The following is a 25,292-nucleotide window of genomic DNA, read 5'->3' as shown; positions in this document are numbered from 1 at the left end:
TCCTAGGAGCAACGGTTCAGTATTTGCTAATTCAGTGTCCATAATGACCTTTTAGAACATAACTATTGCTAATGAGAATCAACTATTATTTCACATATTCAGTAAGTTAGAGGAAAGACTGAGCATGTGAAATAGACATGGAAGATGAGATTTAAAAACAAAACAAATCAAATGTCTACCGATGAAAACTACAGTGTTTGAACAGAAAAATACACTGGAGATTAACAGAACATTAGACACTGCAGAAGAAAAGATGAATGAATTACAAGATATAGCTATAAAAACTATCCAAAACAAATAATAATTTATTATGGAGCTTATAACATGTGTAAAAGTGAAATGTATGATAACAAAAGTATAAATGATGAGAAAAGGAAAATAAAATCATCCTGTGGTAAAATTATTATTTTAACTATGTATGAAGTGATACAATATCACTTTAAGGTAGACTCTGATAATTAAAGATGTATACAATAAACCAGAAGGTAATCTCTAAAAATATAAAACAAAGTACAGTTGACCCTTGAACAACATGGGTTTGTACTGCTTGGGTCCACTGATACATGGATTTTCTTCTGCCTCTGCCACTCCTGGGAGAGCAAGACTAGTCTCTCCTTTTCCCAGCCTACTCAATGGGAATATGACTATAATGAAGACTTTTATGAGGATCCACTTCCACTTAATGAATAGTAAATATATTTTCTCATCTTTATGGAGTCAAAAGTTATATAAAGATTTTCAACTGTTCAAGGGGTTGGTGCTCCAACCCCTGCAATGTTCAAGGGTCAACGGTATAGATAATAAGCCAACAAAGGAGATAAAATGGAATAATAAAACTCATTTAATTCAAAGAAAGTAGAAAAGAAAAAGAGAACAAAAAACAGGTGGAACAAAATAGAAAAAAGGTGGATTTAAATCCAACCATATCAATGATCACATTAAATGTAAAAGGCATAAACACTCCAATTAAAAGGTAGAGAACAGCAGACTGGATTAAAAAAAGCAAGACTCCCTTGAGGCCAGGAGTTTGAGACCAGCCTGGGCAACATAGTAAGACCCTGTCTCTACAAAAAAAAATACAGAAATTAGCTGGGTGTGGTGGCATGCACCTGTAGTCCCAGTTACTTGGGAAGCTGAGGTGGGAGAACTGCTTGAGCCCAAGAGGTTGAGGCTACAGTGACCCAAGATCACTCCAGCCTGGGAGACAGAGCAAGAGGCTGCCTCCTTAAAAAAAAGAAAGCAAGACCTAACTACTACATGCTGACTTTACCCATTTTAAATACAAAGACACAAATGGATTAAAAGTAAAATGATGAGTAAAGATAAACCATCCTAACAATTTTTAAAAAGCATGAGTGGCTATAATAACATCAAACAAAGCAGATTTCAGGACAAAAAAATATCACCAAGAATAAAGACATTTCATAATAACAAAAGGTCTATTCATTAAAAGTATATAAGAATCCTAAATGTTTATGAACCTACACACAGAGCTTTGAAATATATGAAACAAGAACTGAAAAGAGGAAATAGAAAAATCCACTGCTATCATCACAGATTTCAACAACACTCTGTCAATAATTGACAGAACAAGTAGACAAAAAAATCAGTAACTATAAAGAAGACTTGGACAACACTATCAGCCAATTTGAGCCTGCTAAACAATTTATAGAACACTCAACAACAGCATAATACACATATTTTCCAAATGCACTTGGAATATTTACCAAAACAGATGATATTCTAGGCTATAAGAGAAGTCTCAATAAATTTAAAGTGATTCAAATTATACAAGATATGTTCTCTGATGATAATAAAAAGATATCTAGAAAATCGCCCAAATATTTGAAAACTAAATAACATACTTTGAAATAGTCCAGAGGGCAAAGAAGACATCAAAGGCAAATTAGAAAGTACTTTAAATGAAAATGAAAACACAGCATTTCAAAATGTGTGGGTTGCAGTTAAAGCAGTACTTAGAGGGAAATTTACAACACTAAAAATGGCTAGATTGGGAAAAATGAGGAGCTGATATGACTAATGTACAGCACATTATTTCTCTCCCAAATGGCCGTAATTCAATCCACAGCTTCAAAATGAAGATGATAGCTCAGTTTAAAGGGGCAGTTCCCCTTCATTAAAATCACTATTTTACTTTCTCTGAAGACAAAACAAAATGCCCACATAATGAAATCCCACACATCTGGAATGTCAACTTTTGGATATCATAATGCATATCAGCACACGCACCTGTGCGGTTAGCTGGCCTTGCTGACTGGGAATCAGGAGAAGTTAAACTTTGCCTCCTTCCTACTTCATCAGAAGGAGAGGTGGGTAACGATGATATTGGAGGAGTCTGTGCCCGACGTGTGGGAAGTACAGTGGTAGTTGGGTAACTGGAGAACATTTGCCTTTAAGAAAATAACAGTGGTTAGCATAAAAATCCAATTTACAAAATAATACATATCACAATCTTCTTGTAGAAGAATATGCAACCTGGAGGACTAAACAGATCAGCTATAGTTTAATAAGAATATGCAACCTGGAAGACTAAACAGGTTAGCTATAATTTAATGGAGGGTGGGGAGAAAAACTCCTCAGTTTTAAAAATGATTATCTCATATGGTACTTTCAGTATAAATGTAATAAAACCTTATGATTCTTTCAGCAAAATGCCAGCAACACAGCAGATAGGGGAAATATAGCCATTAGCAAAATAGATGAAAAATGCCTGCCTTCATGGAGCTTTCCTTCGATTATAATACCAAGATGAGAGGGCTATTTTGGTATACATAGAGTGCAAAGAAGGCTTTTAAATATAGGTAACCTGCAGTTACTTTTAAATATTAATATAAACTCACAAGCTAGTCATGAAATTATTCACGTGGATTGAAAGTAATGGTTTACAGGCAAGTTATGGAAAGAAAAGGTAACTGTCTAGTTACCTAGCACAACTGCAAAACAGTACATGAATGATATGCCAGCTGCAGAGTCGGGGAAAAGTACGGGCAGGCAGCCCCTCTTCAGTTGAGAATGTGGAGCACAGTCGGGGAAAGGTATGGGGGGAGAACCCCTCTTCAGTTGAGAAATGTGAACAGTGGTTAGAGAATAAAGTCCAGGAAGATCCACACTGACTACTCCTCAGATTTGTCCAAAAGAACTAGGAACTTTCTAAGTATCAAAAATGTACTGTCTACCAAGTCAGTAATACAATGGTATACACACAGGAAGCAGCAGTTCCCTGGTTTTTCCTCTACTAAATGATGTCTGCCCAGTAAGAGCCAAGTACAACTCTAATGAAGTCCCAGCCAATAGCAGGGAAATGAAGACAGAAGAAATGAGAAGTCAAAAGTCCTGGTGAATGCCTATGGGAGCAAGGGGGCATGATTTTACCACTGAATCCCATGTCCACACTAGTAAGAGCTGAAAAGGTTACAAGGAGTCACTGATGCTACTGATTTTGTGTGGACGCCTTGAATTCCGTAATTGCCAAAGGGATTAAAAAACATATTAGAATGTCCTATCAGGCAAGCATAGTGTCTCACACCTGTAATACCAGCATACTTTAGGTGGTTGAGGCCAGAGGATCACTTGAGGCCAGGAGTTCAAGATAAGCCTGGGCAACAAAGCAAGATCCCGTCTCTACAAAAAAATTTTTAAAAATTAGCCAGGGGCCAGGCATGGTGGCTCACACCTGTAATTTCAGCACTTTGGGAAGCCAAGGTGGGTGGATCCCCTGAGGTTGGGAGTTTGAGACCAATCTGACCAACATGGAGAAACCCCATCTCTACTAAAAATACAAAAAGTTAGCCGGGCGTGGTGGCACAGGCCTGTAATCCTAACTACTCAGGGGGCTGAGGCAAGAGAATTGCTTGAACCCAGGTGGCTGAGGTTGCGGTGAGCCGAGATCATGCCATTGCACTCCAGCCTGGGCAACAAGAGCGAAACTTTGTCTCAAAAAAAAAAAAAAAAATTAGCCGGGTATGGTGGTACACTTGTAGTCCCAGCTACTCAGGGGGCTGAGGCAGGAGGATGGCTTGAACCTAGAAGACTTTGAGGCTGCAGTGAACTATGACCATGCCACTGTAGTCCAGTCTCAGTGACAGAGTGAGATGCTGTCTCTTAAAAAAAAAAAAAAAGAGAGAGAGAGAGAAAAAAGAATGACCTATTATTCCTCTATCTTCCTTATTCCTTGAACAGATGCACCTCCTGAAACTGTTATTCCAGTGAGAGAGCTAAGAAGTAGGAGGTATGTGGGGACTGAAAATGCTACTAGGATTGTACTCCTGCACAAGACCACAGCAGTAATTCTCAAAGTGTACACTGAAGCCACTACATCAGAATCACTAGGGAAACTTAATTAAAATGTAAACTATGAGCCCCACCAGACCTACTGAATCAGACTTGCTAAAGGATACAGCCCTAGAGCTTTAAAAAGTGTCCCAGGTGGCTCTTGGGCACACCAAAAATTGAGAATCACTACAAAAGACATTACCCTGTTCCCCTGTTTAAGATGTTAGTCTACACAGTGGGAATCATAATGTCTTCTCAACTAAGGAAAGAGGGGAAAGAAAAAAAGGGAGGCTAACCATTCTGCTTCCCTTATTTCACTTAAGTCATAGTTAAGAGAGCTCACAAAACAGTCTCTCCCTGAAGGTTCTTCTCTCAAAAGTTTTCATTTGTGTATACATCTGGCAAATTAAAGCAAAAATAAATTTAAGTAAGTAAGCATCACTTGAAACTTACAAACTTATTAAAATAGAGTTGGCTGAAGAAGCATCATAAGACATGCTCTTTTGTTTGAAAAGCAGAGTTGCTTGAAATTTTTTTGAGAATAAAAATACAGGCCAGGTATGGTGGCTCATGCCCGTAATCTCAGCACTTTGGGAGGCCAAGGTGGGTGGATCATGAGGTCAGGAGACCGAGACCAACCTGGCTAACACAGTGAAATCCCATCTCTACTAAAAATACAAAAAAATTAGCCAGGCATGGTGGATGGCGCCTGTAGTCCCAGCTACTCAGGAGGCTGAAGTGGGAGAATGGCGTGAACATGGGAGGCAGAGCTTGCAGTGAGCCAAGATCACGCCACTGCACTCCAGCCTGGACAACAGAGCAAGGCTCTGTCAAAAAAAATAAATAAATAAAATTTTTTAAAAAAGAATAAAATACAAGTATTTACTTTTTGAGGAAAAAAAAATACTTAAAAACTTAGGGGAAAAAAAAAGATCATGGTAAGAGAGAGAATATTAGAGTATTTGCTGGTCAGCACCACAGTTGATTAGACCTGGGATCACCACTAATTGGCTGTGAGATTTTGGGTAAGTTATTAAACTTCTGAGGGACATTTCCAACTTCAGTAAAATGAGCTTGACTATATGATCTCTTAGGTTCTTTCTAGCTCTAGAACACCAAGATTCAGCTGGGCATACTATTCATAAGAGGACAACTGTGCCTTCAGAAACACAGGCATCAGTATGGCAGACATTAAAGATCAACTTCTCTACCTGAGAAGACTAAGAGGCATCACTCCAGGGGACTCGGATGCAGGCACTGTTTCTGTGTCAGTGACTGGAGTGGTGGCAGTTGTGGTGTCCTCCAGAGAGCTGCTCATAAAGGAGGTCGTGCTTGAGGCTGATGGGCTAGTAGTAACCGGTGTCTGTGCCTGCTGGGCAGGGTCACTTTCTTCGGCTTGTTGATCAATCTCTAGAAACCAAAATAAAGGTTAAGAAAGTAGTAAGGATTTGTTTTTTCAAAAATAACAGTGGGAATAAAAAACTTCTACCTTTTTAATTTAAAAGTTTCTAAATATATTTCACAAGCATCAATTTCTATGAAAGACTGACAGAAAAAAATATTCTTACATATATACATCTTTGTATTCACTATTGTACTCATTAGTTCCAGACTCTACAGGCAGTATTGTAATGAGCCCTTGTAATTATACATTTCTGTTTTTAGAGAAGAGGGTTCTCTTAAAAACAAAAAAAGTCTCACTTTTGGTTGTAAGATCTGACAAGAGGTTCTCTAAAGTATCCAATCATTAAAACTGTGTTTCCTTCACACTTTCATTTTGATGCCTATCTTTAATCTACAAATAGGCAAAGATAAAGGCATATAAATACAAGAAGAGCAAAAACCTAGATAGAAACTTCACATTTTAAAAAGGACAATTTCATTAACAAACCCACTTAGTTAACATGTCTAAAAGTTTACAAAGTATTTATACATATATACGTATGTTTTAATCTGTTAAGGAAGCCTACAAATAAACATAACTAAAATATGAGTTGCTACAAAGACAAGTAATTCTATTAAGTTTGATAAAAAGCCACACTACTTCACAATCATCATGATCTTCACATTCCTACTTATGTACACCATGTCTCTCTCTCTCTCTCTCTACTTACTGTCTAAGCTAAGTCAAGAAGAAAACGAATGAGCAAAAAGGGAAAGAAGAAGGGAGAGAAGGAAGAACAATATAAACTCCATGAAGGCAAGGGACTTTGTTTTAACTGCTGCCTCTCCAGAACCTAAGAAAGTACCCAACACATAGTAGGCACTCAATAAACATTTACTGAATGAATCTCATTTTTATTTCTCAATTCACATTCTCCCCAAATGTGAGGATACAAGATAAAACAGGGGCTTTTTTTTTTTAACATGCAATATGCAGTCTATGAAAGTAGAGACTTTAAAATTTCCTTTAAAATGTCTCTGAGAAGATATCAGAATACCATGTATTTTATTTCACTTTTGTTTGTTTTTTGAGACAGGGTCTCGTTCAGCCGCCCAGGCTTGAGTGCAGTGGCACAATCTTGGCTCACTGTAACTCTGCCTCCCGGGTTCAAGAGATTCTACTGCCTCAGCTTCCTGAGTAGCTGGGATTAAAGGCACGCACCACTATGCCCGGTTAATTTTTGTATTTTTAGTAGAGACAGGGTTTCGCCATGTTGGCCAGGCACTCCTGGCGTCAAGTGATCTGCCCGCCTCGGCCTCCCAAAGTGCTGGGATTATAGGCGTGAGCCACTGCGCTTGCCAGAATACTATGTATTTTGAGTCAGATCAATAAATACATTTTTTGGTATGAATTAAATTTTGTTTTACAAAATGTAGTAATAATTGCTGTGTCCTAACAGTGGTACAGGTTTAAAATAGCAAAATTATAGACAGAAGATTACTAATATAAAAATAACAAAAAAGAACTGTTTTCCTTAAAGAAAAAGTGATGTGAAAATTGCTTTGACCAAAGATTTTTTTTACAAATCACTTTCAGAATGTATCACTTCTGACAATTATGAACATAATCTAAACAGCACAAAAGCAAAAAAAAAAAAAAAAAAATCAGATAACATACCTTGCTTAATTTTGCCCCCAAACTGGTCTTCCAAAAGCCCATGAACCACTAATTTATAGATCATGGCTTGAGCTCGTTCGAGATCAGCTAATCCCAATGCTCTCTTTATGGGTGACCGCATGACTGCTCGCTTCACCATGTGTCGCATCAAGAACTGCAGGGCTGCTCGCATCTCCACGTCTTCATGAACAACTGGAGAACTTGCACAGTCTGAGTTGTGGCCGTTTTCAGCCAGAACTTTTGGTATCAGCAACAGCTCAGCATATTTACTACAGCCAAGAAGGGCACTAAGTGATTTCATAGCACCGAGGTAAAGATATGACAGCTGGACTGCTCTGATTTCTGACTGGGCTACGTCATGGTTTTTGGACATATGTTCATGATTTTTTCTTTTCCCTTCTGTTATTTGATGTTGGGATTCCACACTTGGCAGTGTTGGATCTAAAGAAAATGAAGCGATTTCATTTTCTGATTTGGAGCTTGTGGTACCCTGACTTTTGACATCATCAGATGTTAGGCCTGTTCGCATATCTAAAGTGGATTCACTCTCAGGTTTCTGCTCAACATCCCCTTTCTCCTCAGATTCATGTCGGTGTTTCTTCTCATGGCGCTTGGTGCTCTGTTTCCCCATGTCTTCGTGAATGCCAGTCAGATATGTTAGGTCCAGCAGCACAGAAGCCGTCAGGCCTCGGAATCGCGCCACATCAAACGGCAATGGTTCACAGGGTTCCAGATTATACAATGGAGTATCACTAGGCGACCAAAAAGTTGGGAAGCTTTAATAAAGATCAGAATGACACAGGAAGAAGCAAGTGAGGGAAAGACAGGAGGAAGGTACAGAAAATAATGTAGACAAAATAAGGTGCATCATGTACACAATACAGAGAATAATTTACACAAACTAGAGAAATCATTACAAACACAGAGAAAAATGAGTCTACTATGAGAAAATGGGGAGATGTGATGCTAAATGCAGAAGCAATGAGATGTGCATGTGCTTTCAAATAAGAATATTCATTAATATATAACATATGTCAAGAGTTAGCAAACTTTCCGTAAGGGGCCAGAGAGGAAATATTTTCGACTCTGCAGGGCACACGGTCTCAGCTACAACCACTCAACCCTGCCATCATAGTGCAAAAGCAGCCACTGATATAACTAAACAAATGGGTGTGGCTGTACACCTTTACTTACAAAAACAGGAGGTTTGTCGGATAGAATTTGATGTAAGCTATTCAGAAAATTTGTATAATAAATCTAGTTTATAAACGGTTATTTGTAATTTATTTCAGAGAGGACTTCATTTCATAAAAAAGTTTACTTTGTAGTCTCAATTAATGTCTCTATAGTTTAAGCCAAAATATAATTACATATTTCCTGATATTGGCAAGAATTTCCTGAAGTTTAAGAATGATATAATTATACAAAATGTAATAAAAAGCTTTTGCTAGTATAAAGTTTTGTTGTTCTAACCTAAAATCTTGGTTCTATATTACCTTCCTAATCATATTTTCCTCTAGGCTCATTTTTCTTGTTTTAATTTATGAATTTACTTATTTTGCTATATTGTATGCATCTTTTTTTTTTTTTTTTTTTTTTTTTGGAGATGGAGTCTCGTTCTGTCACCCAGGCTGGAGCGTAGTGGCATGATCTCGGCTCACTGCAACCTCTGTCTACTGAGTTCAAGAGATTCTCCTGCCTCAGCTTCCTAAGTAGCTGGTATTACAAGCACATGCCACCAGGCCTGGCTAATTTTCTGTATTTTTAGTATAAAGAAGGTTTTGCCACATTGGCCAGGCTGATCTCAAACTCCTGACCTCAGGTGATCCACCTGCCTCTGCCTCCCAAAGTGCTGGGATTACAGGTGTGAGCCACCAAGCCCTGCCTACTGTATGCATCTTAACAAGGCATCATAAATCCTCTCTGAAACAAGGCAAAGAATGAGAGGAAAGGTAGACACTTCCATGTCACTCTGTAAAGTTGTCATTGGTTTCTTAGCTTGGTAGAATGGAGAGGAAGGTAGAGTCCATTAACCCCTGAAATTGTGTGTAAAGTTTACGTATATGTATTTTTTGGCTAAGATGATCCATAGCGTTCACTAAATTCTGAAACAGTACCACTCCCAAACCACAAAGAACCACTGTTTTAGACATTGTTCTGGCCAGGCTCAGTGGCTCATGCCTGTAATCTCAGCACTTTGGGAGGCCAGGGCAAGCCAGGGCAGATGGATCACTTGAGGTCAGGAGTTCAAGACCAACCTGGGCAACATGGTGAAACTCCATCTCTACAAAAATACAAAAATTAGCTGGGCATGATGGCAGGTGCCTGTAATCCCAGCTACTCGGAAGACTGAGGTGGGAGAATTGCTTGAACCCGGGAGGCGGAAGTTGCACTGAGCCAAGATTGTGCCATTGCCCTCCAGCCTGGGCAACAGAGCAAGACTCCATCTCAAAAAAATAAATAATAAAATAAAATAAAATTTAAAAAGATATTGTTCTATGTCATATCAACATGTAACTTTACAGGAATCACATTGGGCAGTGTAATGAACAGTTATATAACATCACCAATAAATCCATATTTTCAAATGATACAATTATGTAGAGTCATTAGATAAATGAGTCTCCTTATCAAAGAAGATACTTGACAAGATGAGTATCCCTTATCCAAAATGCATGGGATCAGAAGTGTTCTGGATTTCAGAATTTTTTTCCCCAAATTCTGGAATATTTACATTGTACTTACCAGCTGAGCATCCCAAATCCAAAAATCCAAAATCTGAAATGCCCCAGTGAGCATCTCCTTCGAGTGAAAACCCGAAACTTTCTGAGCACCAACATGATGCTCAATGGAAATACCCACTGCAGCATTTTGGATTTCAAATTTTTGGATTTGGGATGCTCACCCTGCATTTCCTTGTAAACATACGAAATTTGTACTTTGCACAAATCCTCTCTGAATGCAAACACACCTAAATGCTTTTAAATACCCTGTTTGAGTCAAGTAAATGTAATTTTCACATCTATTCAAAATGTTTACATTAAGGGGACAGAAATAAGGGGTTTTACAAAAAGTAAGAATACTTAAAATTACTGATAATGCAAAGCCTAATTTCAGTCCATCAAACGTTCATATCCAATATTCAGAGCCTTGCAACCACAAAATGCAATGAACAGATTAGCTGGCTGGCTTTTTACTATGCCAGTGTGTAACGGAAATGATCAAAATGCAAAAAACCAAATGAAAAATTTGAAGAAGAATCCCACTTAAACATATAAACTAATGAGCTTACCATTTTTTCCCCAAAACAAAACAAAACAAAACAAAACGACTATGTATTTTTAAAACCCACTAGTATTTCAAAGAACATGGGTTTAGGAAATTCTCCTTTAAGAAATTACAGTACAAACACCTAGTTGCACGAGAAATATTTTTAAAAGTTAACTGGCAGCTCACCTAAAATACGTAATTACTCACTGTCGACAGGCAATGGTCTATTTCACCATTATATACTCGTTTGCTAAAAGTGTAACTCAACAGATCATACCTGATAGTAATTTCTGCTTCATCCCATTGGACCTTGGCAGACGTGCTGCCCTCTTTGACCACTCCCAGCAGCGTGGCATGGCGCCCAGTTTGCTTGTGAACACACCGACCTCCAACTCTAAGACCAGCATCAACTCCTCCTATCACAGCCAGCACAGGCCACACCTCTATGCAAAGAGTCCTCAGCTGCAGCTCTGAGAGGTCAGCGAGGCCATGCCTAGTATGTTTACCTTTCTCTTCCTCTTTGCTCTCCTTCTCCTCTCTCATTTCATTTTCCTCTCGGCTCTGAACCGAGCGGCTTTTCTTTAGCTTCTGACCTGACTCTTTAATACATATCTTAATTTTGTGCAGCCTTTCCATCATTTTTTTGTTAATGCAGTAAGTCCAACGGTCTGTTCGGTGAAGGATACGGATGAGTTGAATAGTGGCCTCAGCCAGCACTGCTGCTACTGGACTACAAATAGGGTCTCCTGGAAGTAAGTCTCGGGGTGTGCCACGCATCTGCATATCACAAATTTTCACCTATATAAAAGTAAAGAGGGTGGAAAACATATGCTATTAATAGTTCTTCTTAGACACTATAAATTCTAACATGTAGAATCCCATGTTGAACTAGTATTTGGTCTCTTCATACTTGTGAATTATACACCAACTCGCCCCCAAAGAGTAAGGAAATGTTACAGATACACTGAAGTTAGTAGTAGTATGGTCCACTGGAATAAGCTGCCCTGTTTAAATTTCCTGTAACTCATGAATTCCAGAGATGCTAGGACAATTTGAAAGATGAATATAGAGACCAAGCCTTATGTGACTGACTCAATTTAGTCTAAAATAAGCCTTAAGGATATACTCTTTCTCATCCTCAAGACTCTAGAATAATGAGTCCTGGACATTTTACATTGTTCAAGGGGTGCAAAAGTAAAATCATACATCTGAACATTTGGAATAGTCACAATCTGGATACACACTGCAAATAAGACACAGAAGTTAAAAGAGCAGCAAAACTTGGCTTCAAGTAATAACTTTGTATAATCTTAGGAAATTATTTAATCATTCTAAGTCTTAGCTTTTCATTTAAAAACTGACACTAATAATAGCATCTGTCTCCTACAGTTAAAGATTAAATGAGATTATGCACATAAAGTGCCTATTAGTACAGTGCCAGTCACAAAGTAAATGTTAAAAAAAAGTTAACGACTGTTAGTATTGTGTTTCTCAAAGGTTCTAAAATTTATCAAAAATGCCTTCTAGACAAAATTAATTGATTGATACATAGTCTAAGGCTGAATGAATCTTTTCAAGGTTCACAGACGGCAGAAAGCACCAGGCCATCATTGGTTAACTGCATTAACCAATACTGAGAATATGTTTATAAATAATACTAATGCATTTAAGGAAACATGTTCTTTTCAGCGTAAGTGAAAATAACATGAAAATTTGAACCAGAACATGACATAAACTACTTTGGGCTGCAAACCTACATAGGGCAAGGGATGATACCAGGCACTGGGCTGCATCTTTACTTCATCTCCAGTTCAGTTTTGGTTGCCTGGCTGTCTAAGAAACAGTTCCCAGCCAGCCTTAAATTATAATTCCTTGACATTAAAAATATGTATTTTTAAAAACACAGAAAAGGTAATTTTTTTGTTAGAATTTACCAGGTCCAGCAATTTCATTATGGAAATATTACCCATGATATAACTTGAAAGCTTTCTACCACATAATGGTTAGAAATTCTCGAGACTTGACTTAAGCTGTACTATGCATCCGCAAGTGAAAGGATGGAGTAGGGAAAAAAAAAATCCACCCACCAGCACAGGGAGATCACAGTTTTTCTCTGCCTGGGTTTTAGATGAGGTGAAAAAGAAAGTTTACAATGGAGGGTATCCTATTAATACTGTTGTCATGAAGTTCAAATTCACACCATCTACAACACCTGAAAATTCCCCCAGCTGCATGAAAGGTAGTTTCCTCATCATGACTAGAACTTCTATTATTCAGCTGATAGCATCTTATTACATTTAAGATTATGTCTAGATTTCTCTCTCATATCCATAATTGCCAATGAATTAGATTATCTCTAAACTAGTTCCTATAGTTCTTGTGACTGCACTTATGTTTGAAAGTTGACTCACTGTATTCAAATTGCCAGAACATGAAATAGTGTCTTAATATTAATACATCATAAAGTCAATTTCTGAAAGTAACCTTCTTCTAGAAGAATGGATTACTTAAGTCAGGTACTTTTAATGGCAGAAGAAATAGCTTATTATATTTATAAACTCCATCTGATGCTAAACAATAAAGTAACAAATATTCTTAAATAAAGGTTTGAGACTTCATTACCTTTTCCCCTGGATTGCTACTATAGAACATCACACATGGGTACAACTCTGCTGCATCCACATCTTCAAAAGCTAATTTGGGTTCCTACAGTGTGGCAGTGGTGAGGAAAAGAAAAAGGAAATAGAAATTGTTTAAATTGATAGTATCTAACCACATTAGAACTGAAAGCTTTTACGAGACAGAACAAAAGTTACTAGATCAAATTCTCAATTAACCTTGCTAACCAAGAAAATTCTACATATAATAAGTTATCATAATGTGTTCATCTGTTTGAAAAATCTTATTGGCATTTAACTATCTTCTGTTTATTGTTAATAAATATTTTAAGAACCAGAAAGTATTAGAGAGAAAGGAGAGATGAGTAGATAATCTATAAATTGAATAAATGGCACTTAAATAACCAAGTTGACTATAAATAGAAACAAGAAAAATGTAATGCTTGCGAATGGGTGTCGGTACCTCTCCATTTTTCCCAAAAGAAATGGTCCTGGCTTCCATATCTAACACACAGGTAATGAAATCTCCTTGAGTAAAGCTGGACAATGTGAGAGTCTGTTCTCCATTGTGATAGAGGTTACCACTGTAGGCCCTATAGAGCCACATATCCGAGGTAGTGCGGTGGTTAAAGTCATGTACTGGCCAGCGAGAAACTCCAACACAGGTGCCTTCATTCCCTCTGTTTTCCTTCACAATATAAAACTAAAATAAAAGTGGGATATTCATTAATACTCAAAAAATATATTTATATATTATTAACTGCATTAACCAATACTGAGAATATGTTTATAAATAATACTAATGCATTTATGGAAACATGTTCTTTTCAGCATAAGTGAAAATAACATGAAAATAATCGCATCAATTTAGAAAGATTTTAAAACAAACTTATTCTTTATCTTGCAGAATACTTAGAATAACCTTTGAATATCTACAGTATTTAAAATAAGCAATTCTAACTTACAATTTAATAATGAAGCTGAGGAAGTATGTTTAGTCCAGAAATTAACGAAAAATTTTAACTCTTTATATATAGATTTTAACTACTCTCTTGCATATACTTTGGTTTAGAAAAAGAGTTAATATGGCAAGCCTGAGACTAGGTGTTTTGTTTTGTTTTTAACTTTCTAAAGAGATGGGATCTCACTCTGTTTCCCAGGCTGGAGTATAGTAGCGTGATCATGGCTCACTGAAGTTTCAAATTCCTGGACTCAAGCAATTCTCCTACGTCAGTCTCCTGAGTAACTAGGACTACAGGTGTACACCATCATGCCTGGCTAGTTATTTTTTGTAGAGATGAGGTCTTGTTACACAGTCTGGTCTTGAACTCCTGGCCTCAAGCAATCCTCCCACCTCGGCCTCCCAAAGTGTTGGGTTTACAGGCATCAGCCACTACACCTAGTGTGACTACTACCATTTTCAAAAAGTCATGCTTGTAACACTGGTCTTTGGCTAGTATCTGGGAATTTGACTAGTAAAGTTTCTTACACTGATTTAAAAAAAAAAAACAAAATAAAAAAACTTCCCCTAAGTGACAAACATGACTCACTAACCTAGAACATTTAAACAAACAATGTGGTCTATGCTGAATACTTGCTCTCCTTTTGGGAGTATGAAATTTTGGTACATGTCAGGTTGAAGGTGTCTACGTGACCAGCCCCCATTAAAAACCTTGGGTTCTCAATCTCTAATGGGGTTCTCTAGAAACATCACACACGTTATTTTTCTTGCTGGGGAAAGCCTGTGCACTTGTGCTCATGGGAGGGAGAGAACAGAAGGAAGCCTATACATGGATTCTTCCATACCTCACCTGTGTCCTTCCCTTATTATCTGGGTATATCCTTACTGCAGCATTATAGCAAGTCTCCGTCATGAGTGTATCAACATGTGGAGTCTGACAAGTCCTTCTAGTGAATCTCTGAATGTGAGGGTGGTCTTGGGGACTCATGACTTAGCAGTGGCAGCAATGAGATTCACTAGAACAACCCTGATGCACTAGAATATAGTTAAATATTGCTGGGGAAAAAGAAAGAGACGAAAGGAAAAGATAAAACTCTGGTACCTAGGTGGCTATGTAGTTACACATAGTGTGAAACAGAAGGTGAGCTGCTATCTGTTGTGAAGGGGAAAAGTTACCTATCAATTTTTAAGATAAATCCAACCACAAGAGAGTTGGTTTGCTACCCCGGATGCTCTTGGCCTTGCTAGCTAAAGTTAGGAAAAAAGAGCAGCTCAGGTAAAAACTGTGCTGTTCTTTCTTCCAGGAACAACTTCTTTCCTGAAGAGAAAGGGCCCCAATATTCCCACAAGTGGGCTTTAGATGAACCAGAGTAGAAAAATTAGCTTGTAGTTGCTCTCTCCTCCAGTGGGAGGGGAAAGGGTTCAAAAATCCCTGACAGCTTTGAGTGTGGGTGCAGTGGCTCACACCTGCAATCTCAGCACTTTGGGAGGCTAAGGAGGGAGGACTACTTGAGGCCAGGAGTTTGAGACTACCTTGGGCAAGACAGCAAGAACCCCATCTCTACAAAATATACAAAAACAAACAAACAAACAAACAAACAAGAATAAAAAGGAACTACTCCAGCTATTTTCTTAAGCTGGGCTGCTGCTACTGCTACAGCAGGTTCTCCCCCTGCCACAATGGACCTTGTAAATGCTAAATTGATTGCTAGAGGTTTGAGTAAACTTAAGATGTGAGAAGAGAGGAAGAAAACTTTTAAAAACAGCTTTGTTTTGTGTCGACTACATCTGGAAGTATGATTTTAAAAAAAAGATGCAAAGGCTGGGCACAGTGGCTCACGCCTGTTATCTCAGCACTTTGGGAGGCCGAGGGGGGCGGATCACTTGAGGTCAGGAGTTCGAGTCCAGCCTGGCCAACACGGTGGAACCTCATTTCTACTAAAAACACAAAAATTAGCGAGGCATGGTGATACGGGCCTCCAGTCTCACCTATTCGGGAGGCTGAGGCAGGAGAATCCCTTGAAACTGGGAGGTGGAGGTTGCAGGGAGCCGAGCTTGTGCCACTACACTCCAGCCTGGGTGACAGAGCTAGACTCTGTCTCAAAAAAAAAAAAAAAAAAAATTAAGATGCAAAATGTTACAAACTGGTAACTTCATAAGTGCTAAAGTATCATCCTGATCAGAGAAAGCTCCAAAAGAAAAACATATTAGTGAGACATAACTTACTTGCTTTTTTGTCACCGGTGGGTGGACTGGAATTTAAACTCTATTTTAGAAACAAAACAAGTGTCTATAACTGGTGGGTTTTTGCTATGATTTTTTCCTATTGGAGCCTCTGGGAAAATGGAGATAAAATAAAAGAGAGGCAAGCTCTAGATGGAGATATAGAGATGTGCTTTTAGTTTTAAAAAACATTCAGTGGCCAATGAGTTCTTATAAAATCATATGTCTAACACTTACAGGCTGATGACTTTCTAGCCTAGGTACATATTTTTGAGTGGGTCAATTTGGACTCCAAGATTGACAAGCAAACAGAGCTTAAAAAAGCCTTGTTTACAAGGCTGGACTTAAAACACTATTGTCAGGTCCTACACCATCTAGGGTTTGTTTTTGTTTTTAAGAGATGGGGTCTCCTTCTGTTACTCAAGCTGGCATGCAGTGGTGTAAACAAGAGCTCACAGTGGCTTCAAAATCCTGGGCTCAAGCAATCCTCCAGCCTCTGCCTTCCAAGTACTGGTACTACAGGCACATGCCCCCATAACTGGCTCCATCTAGATTTAACTGCTGCCCCAAAAAGCTGATGGCTTGGAATCCTGAACTCACACATTCTAATTGCCTGGACCTGACTCTAAGCTAAAACCTGACACTGTGTGCTCTAGGTTATTTCAACCCAAAGTGAGTTGTGCTCAGCTAAAAGCAGGCACGAGCTGAATGAACACAACTCAAAATCTGGGACTGTTGTGGATTTGGAACACTCCCCCTCTGTGGGGCCACAAAGTCTGAAAAACATCTTGGATGCTGGCTGGACTGTCCAGGTCTCTTGCAGGTATCCATGAAAAGAGCTTGTTTTCTGGGAGCAATATACTTCCACCCACTCTTTAAGAGGTTGTACTCTCAACACCCCCTAGGTGACATCCCAACATGTTAAGCTTTCCAGAATAGTTGCAGTCTGCAACAAGGGACTGATCATTTGACTCTGCATCCCTCACTTTTCTCCTGATAACACATACCAATAAGGCAGTTTATTAAATAAAACTGTTTCCAGAAAGAAACTCATCTTTTCCAGACTGCTCACTGGATAAATGATTAGGATGAAAGACGCAGAAAGTTTTATAAACCTATTTTGAAAAAAATAAACAGTAACTGAAATTTTGTCCTGGCCAATTCCTAACCTTTCTGGTTAAGTTGTATATGCAAATGTTTTTGTATGAAAACTCTTCTTCTTGCATCCAATCCTTCTGGACAAAAGGTCTAAATAAAAATAAAAAATGATTTTTAAAAATTAAAAAATTTAAAGTTGTAATTACTAAATGGGACACTCAATTTCATACAGAGAAAAAACAAAAACTCAAGACTTGGGAAAATATGGAGGAGTAGGGAGGGCATTAATGATCTGTTTTCCGAACTGTTCCTAAAAGTTCTCTATCTTCTAGGGGGAAAAAAAATCTATTGGGCCAGGTGTGGTGGCTCACACCTGTAATCTCAGCACTTTTGGAAGCCAAGGTCAGGAGTTTGAGATCAGCCTGGCCAACATGGCAAAACCCTGTCTGTACTAAAAATACAAAAAATTAGCCAGGCGTGGTGGCAGGTGCCTGCAGTCCCAGCTACTTGGGAGGCTGAGGCAGGAGAATCGCTTGAACCCAGGAGGTGGAGGTTGCAGTGAGCCAAGATCAGACCACCACTGCACTCCAGCCTGGACGACAGAGTAAGACTCCAACTCAACAAAAACAAACAAAAGAAAACAAAACTATTTTGTCTTAAAAGCTGCTGTGAGCACTTTAAATTCAAACTGACTGCTGAGCTTCTCATCAAATTTGTCAAGTCTGTCAAAAGACAACAGTGGGTGGCTCCAGTTCCCGCAATTTCCACAGAACACCTCGAGATGTCATCCACACTCTTGAGATAGGAATGATGTCACAGAAAACAAAATCCTTTAAAACTGACTGCTTTCAGACGGTCCCTCTGAAACCAAGACTCAACTTAATTATTCAGACTAAACTGGGAGCACAGAGTGGGAGGCCCTATGGGGGCAGGTGACATTGGTGTCATGTTAACCTGTGCTGCCTATTATATGTTCTGATTAGAGATGCCCTAATAATTATAAACTCTTTGTTTCCAAGGACAACACATATGCCCTAAGGGATTACATTTCTTGTGTGTGCAGCTTATCATGATAATACCTCAGTCCTGGACTGGCCAGAGTTGTCCTGTGCTAAAATGATGCCTAATCTACATTTTAAAAGTTAAGACAAAAGCTTAAGAATGAAGCCACATGGCTTTTTAAGATAGACCTGTTGGTTAATGAGATCTGTTGTAACTGGCTAAGTCTAGGACCCTTAAAAGGCATAAGCGAAGTCAATATTACTGGTCTGTCTTATCCTGCTGCATGGGGTCCTACTGATAGTTTTACTGTATATACACCATGCCCAAGAGATAAAGGAGTAGACTGTGCAAAAGGAGGAGTTAACACAACAGAGACTACTATCCTTAGAAATGCCTGCTTGTAATGTTGGCCCTTGGCTGGCATGGGGGAACTTGACTGGTAAACAGTCCCCTATACTGATAAAAATTTTACCCAACTGATACAGGCTGGCTTATTGTATCTAGATTGTACGAACAATATGGTTTATGCTAAATACTAGCTTTCCTTCTGGGAATCTAAAATTTTAGTACATGTCAGGCAGAGGGTACCAATATGAACAGTTCCCTATAAAAACTGTGGGCACTGAATCTCTAACGGGCTTTCCTAGACAAAAACATCACACACGTTGCTTCATTTTCATTGGTAGAGGAAAATGTGTTCTGTGTGACTCCTTATGGGAGGGCTACAGCATGATTTTAAACATCCATTAAAAAAATTTTTTGGCCGGGCGCGGTGGCTCAGGCCTGTAATCCCAGCACTTTGGGAGGCCGAGACGGGCGGATCACGAGGTCAGGAGCTCGAGACCATCCTGGCTAACATGGTGAAACACCGTCTCTACTAAAGAACACAAAAAACTAGCCGGGCGAGGTGGCGGGCGCCTGTAGTCTCAGCTACTCGGGAGGCTGAGGCAGGAGAATGGCGTAAACCCGGGAGGCGGAGCTTGCAGTGAGCTGAGATCCGGCCACTGCACTCCAGCCTGGGTGACAGAGCCAGACTCCGTCTCAAAAAAACAAACAAACAAACAAACAAAAAACAAAAAAAAAATTTTTTGAGATAACTTTAGAATTATAAGGGTTACGAAAATAGCACAGAGTTCCTGTATATCCTTCACTTGGTTTCCATTTATATTATCTTACATAATAATAGAACATTTACATATCATGATTTTTTTTTTCAGTCTTTCTACACATTTATTATAAGAACCTGGGGGAAAAAAGGACTAAAAGACAAAATGCTAAAAATTACTTAGATTTTCTACATACCTTCCACTGATAGCACCCAGAAGTTACTCCTGTAGATGCCAATCCATATCCTTTCCCTCCACTGCCATGAGTTAAAATCTGTCCGTTCTCCACTAGGCAACACTGAGCTTTCTCTGGGTCAAAGGATACTTCTTGGATAGGAAGATTCTCATCTTCTTCTTCCAACTCGCCCTGCTTCTACCAGAAAAGAAGCTGGGTCAGTATTTTGGAGTAACCCACATCTCAGGTAAGATACATTCTGAGGCTCCTTGGTTTTATTCCACAAATATTTATTATGTATCTACTATGAATCAGTTACTGTGCAGGCCTACAGGAACACAATGATAAATAGAGCATGGTCCCTTCCCATAAAGAGCTTAAGGTCACTAGTGGACAGAAGACAAATACATAATGCTAGTATTACAGTGGGAGAATAACCAAAATTACATAATAGGTATAGTAGAAACATAAAAGTGTGTCTAACCATGCTTGAGAAGGACAAGGTAATGTTCAAAAGGAGGTGACTTCTAAGTTGAGTCCTGAATGATGAGAAGGCAGTAAGCAGCTGGTCAAAGGAGAGAGGCATTTTAAGAGGCAGTGTGTACAGCATGTTCCAAGGCAGAGAGGTACAACAGAGTTCAGTGATTTAAAGACAAGCAGTATGTAATGACTGGAAGACGAAACTGGCTGAAAACAAGTCCAGAGAGAGAAGAAGAAATCAAATCATGGAAAACCTTGTGTGTCCTTGTTTGAATTTTACTCTACTGACATTAGGGAAGCCCATACAGAATGATGTATATAGGAGATCTCTGATCACATCTGTGCTTTATAAATATCATTTTACCAAGGGTATATAGGATGAAGGCAGAGAGACTGACTAATCAGCTGTAAGTTCAGGTAAGAAATAATAAGGGGGCCCGGTGTGGTGGCTCACGCCTGTAATCCCAGCACTTTGAGATGCAAAAGCGGAAAGAGCACAAGGTCAGGAGTTTGAGATCAGCCTGGTCAATAAGGTGAAACCCTGTCTCTACTAAAAATACAAAAATTAGTCAAGTGTGGTAGTGGGTACCTATAATCCTAGCTACTCAGGAGGCTGAGACAGAAGAATCACTTGAACCCAGAAGGCAGAGGTTGCAGTGAGCCGAGATCGTGCCACTGCACTCCAGCCTGGGTGACAGAGCAACACTCTGTCTCAAAAAAAAAAAAAAAAAAATAGTGAGGGCCTGAATTCATTCATTCAATGTGCATTTATTAAGCATCTATTCTCTGCCAGGTATCCTATCAGGTCCTCCATATTCAGCAGGGTATTAGGTCTCTGCTCTCATAGAACTTATTTTGGAAGAGAGAGAGAGAAAAAAATAAATAAGATCATACAAAGATTAAGTGATATGTTGAAATTAAAGCAGGTGACATGACAAACAGTGTGTGGCAACTCTCTAGATTGATTAGGGAAGGACTCTCTGAAGATGCGATAATTGAGACCTGAATGACAAGAAATTTCTAAGAAACATCTAGAGGTAATAGCCAGTTTAAAGCCCTAAGGAATGAGCAGGATTACTGTACTCTAGAAATACAAGAAGAAGAAGGCAAGTTGCTTAGACTATAGTGAGCAAAGGGGAGAGGACAAGGAACCCTAGATTTCATCCCAAGAATGATGAGAAACCATTGAAGTATTTTAAGCAGGGGACCACCATGCTCTTATTTACAATTTTAAAAGATCATTCTGGACCCTGTGTAGAGAATGGACTTTAGGGCATAACAATGGAAGCAGAGAGAACAGTTAGGAGGTTACTGCATAGTTCAGGCCAGAGACAATAATGGCTTGGAATAGGGTGATGACAGAAGAGATGAGGAGGTAGGCAAATTCAAGTTACATTTTAAAGACAAGCCAACAGAATCTAGAGATTGTATGGATGGAGAAATGGGGGTGAGGAATCAAGATGACTCCTAGGTTTTTCACTTGAGTAACTCACTAGGAGGCCGGGAAAGCCTGGGGGAAGAAACAGAATGTGATTAAACTAAGGGCGCCATTTTTGACATACTGAGTATGAGATGCCTATTAGACATTTAAGTGATAAGACTAGTAGAAGATGGGGATATAAGTGTAGAATTCAGGAGAAATGCCAGAACTTGAATTTAAAACTTGGGAATCAAGTCTTAAATGAGTCTGAATAACATTTCTTTGAGAAGAAATGGGGATTAATGAGTCTGAATAAGAAATGGGCATATGAGTCTGAATAAGGTGTCTTTGAGGAGGAATGGGGATTAATCCAACACGTAGATTGAATAAAAGAAGAAGAACTTATAAAGGAAAATGAGAACAGCTCATTCCATCAAAGTAGAAGGAGAACCAGGAAAAGTGGAATCATGAAAACCAAGATAGGAATTAAGTTAAATGGAGAGATGAATTCACAAGCTATAAATCAATGGAGGCTAGTGACTACATGCATGGGGACATTAGGATAATCTAAAATTCCCAGGAATTTGGGTTTGGGAAACTAGGTGAATGGTGGTGCTTTCAATCAGAAATGGGACAAAAAAAGGGGCGGGGGGAAGGGTTTGCGGGGGAGACACCCAGGCTAGCATTTAAGTTTGGAAGACACTGCAGAGTGATTTTTTAAAACCATAAATCAAAGCATCAACATGCTTTGATTGGTCCCCTGCTTTGGATATGGATGAGACTGCTGGAAAAGCTAAGGATCAAACTCTGTGGGACACCAACATTTTGGGATGAAGGCAAGGTAAAAGTGGCACCAAAAAAGAGTTGCTTTCAAAAGGAATCAGGATTGGCAGAGAATATAAGGAGATCCAGGAGAAAGCGCTTTGAAAATAACAGAAGGCTAGAGTTTCCAGAAGTAAAGTAAGAAGTGGAAAAAAAAAAAGGATACACTATATTTAGCAACAAACACTTATCTTTGTTGTTTAATTTTGCATTTTGATAGAAGATAAATGGTCAGGTTGAAGAGATAAGAAGAAGAAAGTGACTGAAACAAAGTGACTGAAACATGCAGATTACTCTTCTAAGAAGCTTAGTAGTGCAGGACAAGGGAGAAGACAGAGAAGGCTTCACAGATAAAAATGTGATTCAGGAGAGGAGAAATGAGTTAAGCATGGTTATAAGCTAAGGGGAGGGAATCAGTGGAGAGGGAGACAGAATGCTGAGAGAGGAGATGGAATAAATGATAGAACAAGGTGCCTTAGAGGAACAGGCATTCAGAGACAAGTGACAGAATATTCACTTATGCTGTTAAGAAACATCTTTTAGGAAAAACCAATTACCTGTAGTTTTATTTCTTGTTCTTTTTCCTTTATCTGAATAGCATGTTTGGCCTGAGCAATGGGTGTCTCCCACATACAATCGGATAGAAGGGAAAATAAGCGCTCAACAATCTATTTTATTGAAGAAAAAAGGATAAAATTTGTAAAAAGTACTTTAAGTATTTTTAGAAAAGCTGTATCATGTTAACTGTAATATTAAGTCACATGCGAAGTTTGATTATACCAGTGTTCAACAGCTACTTTTAGTGGTTATAAGTTAAATATCACTTTTTAGAAGTAGTAACCCATTAGAAGCCAGGCACAGTGGCCCATGCCTGTAATCCCAAGCACTTTGGGAGGCTGAGGCGGGTGGATCGCCTGAGGTTGGGAGTTTGAGACCAGCCAGGCCAACATGGTGAAATCCCATCTCTACTAAAAATACAAAAATTAGCCAGGCATGGTAACATGTGCCTGTAGTCCCAGCTACTTGGAGGCTGAGGCAGGAGAATCACTTGAACCCAGGAGGCGGAGGCTGAAGTGAGCTGAGATCGCGCCACTGCACCCACTCCAGGCTGGGCAATAGAGCGAGACTCCATCTCAAAAAAAAAAAAGAAATATTAACTCATAAGAAAGTGGGTCCCATTTTGCCTTACTATTTAGACCTCTAGTTAGGACAAACACTCTCACATATTTCCTCCTATAGAGGTCCAAACCTAGTAAGAAATTCCAGATTTTTCTTTCCTTCTGAGCTTGCAGAGTATTCTCTATCCCTCTACTTCTCACACCCCATAACTTATTTTTTGCTCTCTCCTTGGGGGTGAAATAACAAAGAAAGCAGTCCTAAAAGTAAACGTTATGCTACTGAATAAAAGACACATTTACAACTGAAGAGACTGTTAAGTACAGATTTGGGTGAATCATTTTGCAAATATGGAAAACATCTTCTAATAACTTTAAAAATAAAAACCTGGGCCATTTGATCATCTTCTACACCAGATTCACAAGCTGGCAGCACAGCTTCAAGGACATGAAGTGCAAGGAGCCTTGTTCTTAAGTTACCAACCAGAGGAATACCTGGAGGGGAAAAGACATTTTCTTATTATCAATGTGACTTAAATTCAAAGTTAAAATGAACTTCTGGGAAAAAAATTCCTGAGGCTGCTCAACATTTATGGGTGGAACAAACTTGATTTCAAACTATTATCACAAGAATTCTGGATCCATCCTGTACCCATGAATGTGTTGGAATACATTCATGTTTATGTCTCAGTTTTTCTGTATACATAATGGAAAAAGCATTGTAAAAAAGTATCTGTGCCAGATACTATGCTATGCTACCCTTTTCACACACATATATTCTATTAATCCTCACAAACTGAACTACAGCCCCATTTTACTGTTGAGAAAAATGAGGCTCAGAAAAGTTATGTAACTTGACCAAAGCCACACAAGTTCATAGAGGTAGAGTTTTAAACAGGTCTGTTAATCTCCAAAGCTCATGCTTATTATTCCCTCTCATTGCCTATCGCCGTCCATGCACTGACTGTCTCACAGGGATTGTTAGGGTTAACGGGCAGTAAAGAGACTGTACTTTTCTAAAATAAGCCAAGGGCTGGGCATGGTGACCTATGCCTGTAATCTCAGCACTTTGGGAGGCTGAAGCGGGCAGATCACTTAAGGCCAGGAGTTCAAGACCAGCCTGGCCAACATGGCGAAACCCTGCCTTTACTAAAAATACAAAAATTAGCTGGGAGTGGTGGTGCATGCCTGCGATCCCAGCTACTTGGGAGGCTGAGGCGGGAGGATCACTTGAGCCCAGAAGTGAGAGGTTGCAGTGAGTTGAGATCACACCACTGCACTCCAGCCTGGGTGACACAGAGAGCTTCTGTCTCAAAATAAGAAAAAATAAATAAATAAATGAAGTAATCCAAGGTAGAAAATAGGATATTGATACATAAATATGTAATTAAAAATATATATAACTGTAATAAGATCAGTTGAAAATAAATGAATATCTGTTTTTTATCTTCTTAAAACTTAATATTAGCCTTAATTAAAGGAAAAAAAAAGGAGCAGTTGTAAATTATACTAATTAAGAAAAAAAGTATATTGAGTATGTAAACATACAAAATACCATGTGCCATAGAAGATTTACATTATGTTTTGGCATACTTAAAACAGACTAGAGATTATGAAAAGTTCTGGAAATGGATGCCAGTGATTGTTG

The 25,292-nt window shown here is 38.8% G+C and overlaps 1 protein-coding gene across 11 annotated transcripts in view; it reads right to left on the bottom strand.

The window, feature by feature from the left end:
* HERC1 (HECT and RLD domain containing E3 ubiquitin protein ligase family member 1) overlaps nucleotides 1–25,292 on the bottom strand; it is a 221,373-nt gene that overhangs the window by 54,453 nt on the left and 141,628 nt on the right. For 9 of the 11 annotated variants that reach the window (XR_004185128.1, XM_009210354.4, XM_003901041.5 and 6 more), the window contains 9 exons: nucleotides 24,033–24,139; nucleotides 23,087–23,197; nucleotides 19,829–20,005; nucleotides 13,706–13,945; nucleotides 13,247–13,330; nucleotides 10,902–11,422; nucleotides 7,355–8,130; nucleotides 5,505–5,703; nucleotides 2,251–2,411 (listed from right to left, as the gene is read on the bottom strand). Coding sequence is in view for 10 of the 11 variants with exons in the window: in XM_009210354.4 (XP_009208618.2) it covers nucleotides 2,251–2,411; nucleotides 5,505–5,703; nucleotides 7,355–8,130; nucleotides 10,902–11,422; nucleotides 13,247–13,330; nucleotides 13,706–13,945; nucleotides 19,829–20,005; nucleotides 23,087–23,197; nucleotides 24,033–24,139 (2,376 nt within the window). In the remaining variant the exon portion in view is untranslated. The remainder of the gene's footprint in view (nucleotides 1–2,250; nucleotides 2,412–5,504; nucleotides 5,704–7,354; nucleotides 8,131–10,901; nucleotides 11,423–13,246; nucleotides 13,331–13,705; nucleotides 13,946–19,828; nucleotides 20,006–23,086; nucleotides 23,198–24,032; nucleotides 24,140–25,292) is intronic. The other 2 variants (XM_009210359.4, XM_009210355.4) reach the window with 2 other exon arrangements.

The sequence above is a fragment of the Papio anubis genome, chromosome 7 (genome assembly GCF_008728515.1).
Source record: "Papio anubis isolate 15944 chromosome 7, Panubis1.0, whole genome shotgun sequence".
NCBI classification, from domain to species: domain Eukaryota; kingdom Metazoa; phylum Chordata; class Mammalia; order Primates; family Cercopithecidae; genus Papio; species Papio anubis.
This window is presented reverse-complemented; position numbering and strand designations above follow the sequence as displayed.